Genomic DNA, 2,500 nt, shown 5'->3' with positions numbered 1-2,500 from the left:
TCCCTTATCTCCCCTCTCCAGATACTTTGGGGCGCGTCGTCAGTGGGACTGCCGCGGCGCCTCCCACCTGGAGGAGCTGCACGGGCGGCTGGGTGAGGTCATGATCCGCCGCCACAAGGCCCAGGTGCTCACGCAGCTGCCCCCCAAAATACGCCAGCGCATCCCCTTTGACCTGCCCAAAGACGCCGCCAAGGTAGCACACACACACACCCACACACACACACACATAACGCATCCCCTTCCACCTGTCCAAAGACACCGCCAAGGTAGCACACACACACACACACACACAGACACACACACACACATAGCGCATCCCCTTCCACCTGTCCAAAGACACCGCCAAGGTAACACACACACACACACACACAGACACACACACACACACATAGCGCATCCCCTTCCACCTGTCCAAAGACGCCGCCAAGGTAACACACATCATAATCATATTAATAATGATACATTAACCCTATGAGCCCGACGGACGCAAAGTACGTCAAAAAACGCACACATTTTCTTTGTTACATTGCTCCGCTATTATTAGTCACAGCGAGATGAGACTTATATTGCAGGAAAGAGCAGAACTGGGGCTTTCCAACGATACTAGACACTTGTCTGTACGATCAAGTATAAAAATTAAATAAAATCATGAAGTTAAATCAAAGTATATCATATTTACAGTCTATATTGCTCTGCGTTCACCGGAGCATCCAGAACTCTCGCTTGAATTTCTCGCGGACCACGCATCGCACAGACATGACACGCATATCAAATGAAAGAGGAGAAGCAGAGCTTTGCATTGATACCAAATACATTGATCATTTCGTATGATAAAATCAGACGAAGTTACAAACAAATAATAATGTCATATAGCTTTGGCTACCTTTACTCTCGTTTGATTTCCTCGTGAAATCGCGATCAAAAAGATATGGCACGCATGTCAGATGAAAGAGGAGAGGTAGAGCTATCCACAGATACCAAATACAACCTTCTAGGCCATAAAACAGACGAAGTGACAGCAAAATAATAACTTCATTTAGCTCCACTTACCTCGTGTTTTTGTGTGGCATAATAGCCTATGTTCATAATCCAATGTTATCATGTGTTTCTCTATGGCAAGTCACGTTCATAACACGGTTTTGAGATCCTAGCAAACTCCTGTATGGTATCCAATTCAAGACTCATATTGAATCCAAATTTGTTTGACAAATAAACACTTTTTGCCTTTACTTTCTTCATTGCAATGCAGTAAAACAAATATTATAGAGAATCATCATCTGTGCACGTCATGTGTGCTACCGCAAACAAGTCATGTCAGATCAGCTAGTGTCACAAATATGGAGCGCAAAAAGTGCCAAAAAAACATTTTTTCATCACTAAATAAAAATTGCCATTTATTTCTGGAAGGCACACACCACATATTTCTGTAAATTGCTCAGTCCCAAAGTATACCTCCACCATGGTTCTTATATTGCCGTGTTCAGGACAGTCAGGCCTACACAACCATGCAAGTTTCGTCGAGATGTGAGCTTGCTGTGGTGAGATACACGTCAAAATGTAAGAATTTGTATAGTACGCTTTTCAAATTTTTATTATTTAAAAATCTAAATCAAATCAATGCAAGTATTTATACATGATATTGTGGCAGATCTGGATAGCCTAGACTGTGCTGAAAAAAACGATATGTAGCATGTGTGAATGGCACTTACAATGACCAGGATAAATGCTTTTAACTAGAGGTAGTGAAAATGCCCTTAAAACAGCTTAGGGCTCATAGGGTTAATAACAAATACAATAATGCACAATAACATGCACACACACACACTTGTAGACACACTCCTGTGAATCCAGAGTATCTCCTTTGACCTGCCCAGAGACGCCACCAAGCTAACACACATTATAACAATATTAATAATCATAATAATAATGATGATAATAATAATGATTAAATTTTATTTGTAATGCACTTCACATTCTCAACTAATCTAACAAATCAAAGTGCTACAGAGTAAAAGTGGTATTCAAAATAGCTAAATCACACACACACACACACACACACACACACACATACACGTATAGACATACATGAGTGAATGTACACAGACATACACTCCTGTCCCTTCAAGCTGCACAAAGATGCTGCTAAGGTAACACACACACACACACACACACACACACACACACACACACCACACTCAGACTGAACTACTACTCACAGCCTCATACCCCTGCTGCAGATCTTCCATAGGTGTGTGTGCGTGCGTGTGTGTGTGCGTGTATGTGTGTGTGTGTGTATGTGTGATGGACGTAGTGAAAATGACAGATGGAGGGAAAAAATAATTAGAGAGGAAGAGAGAGAGATATAAAAAAGAGGAGGAGGGAGGAAGAGATGGATAGAGATGAGAAAAGAGAAAGAGAGAGGGACAGAGAGCTGTGCACAGAAGAGAGATGGAATAAATGACAGAGAGAGATGGAGAAAGAGAGGGAGGGAAAGATGGAG

At 42.1% G+C, this 2,500-nt stretch overlaps 1 protein-coding gene across 1 annotated transcript in view; it reads left to right on the top strand.

Annotated features, from left to right (window-relative positions):
• Positions 1–2,500, top strand: part of zranb3 (zinc finger, RAN-binding domain containing 3) — a 68,337-nt gene that overhangs the window by 18,979 nt on the left and 46,858 nt on the right. The window contains exon 6 of the mRNA XM_062527573.1: positions 22–193. Coding sequence (XP_062383557.1) covers positions 22–193 — 172 coding nt within the window. The remainder of the gene's footprint in view (positions 1–21; positions 194–2,500) is intronic.

The sequence above is a fragment of the Sardina pilchardus genome, chromosome 23, assembly GCF_963854185.1.
Source record: "Sardina pilchardus chromosome 23, fSarPil1.1, whole genome shotgun sequence".
NCBI classification, from domain to species: Eukaryota; Metazoa; Chordata; class Actinopteri; order Clupeiformes; family Clupeidae; genus Sardina; species Sardina pilchardus.
Note: the sequence above shows the minus strand (reverse complement) of the source record. Positions and strands in the feature narration are given on the sequence as shown.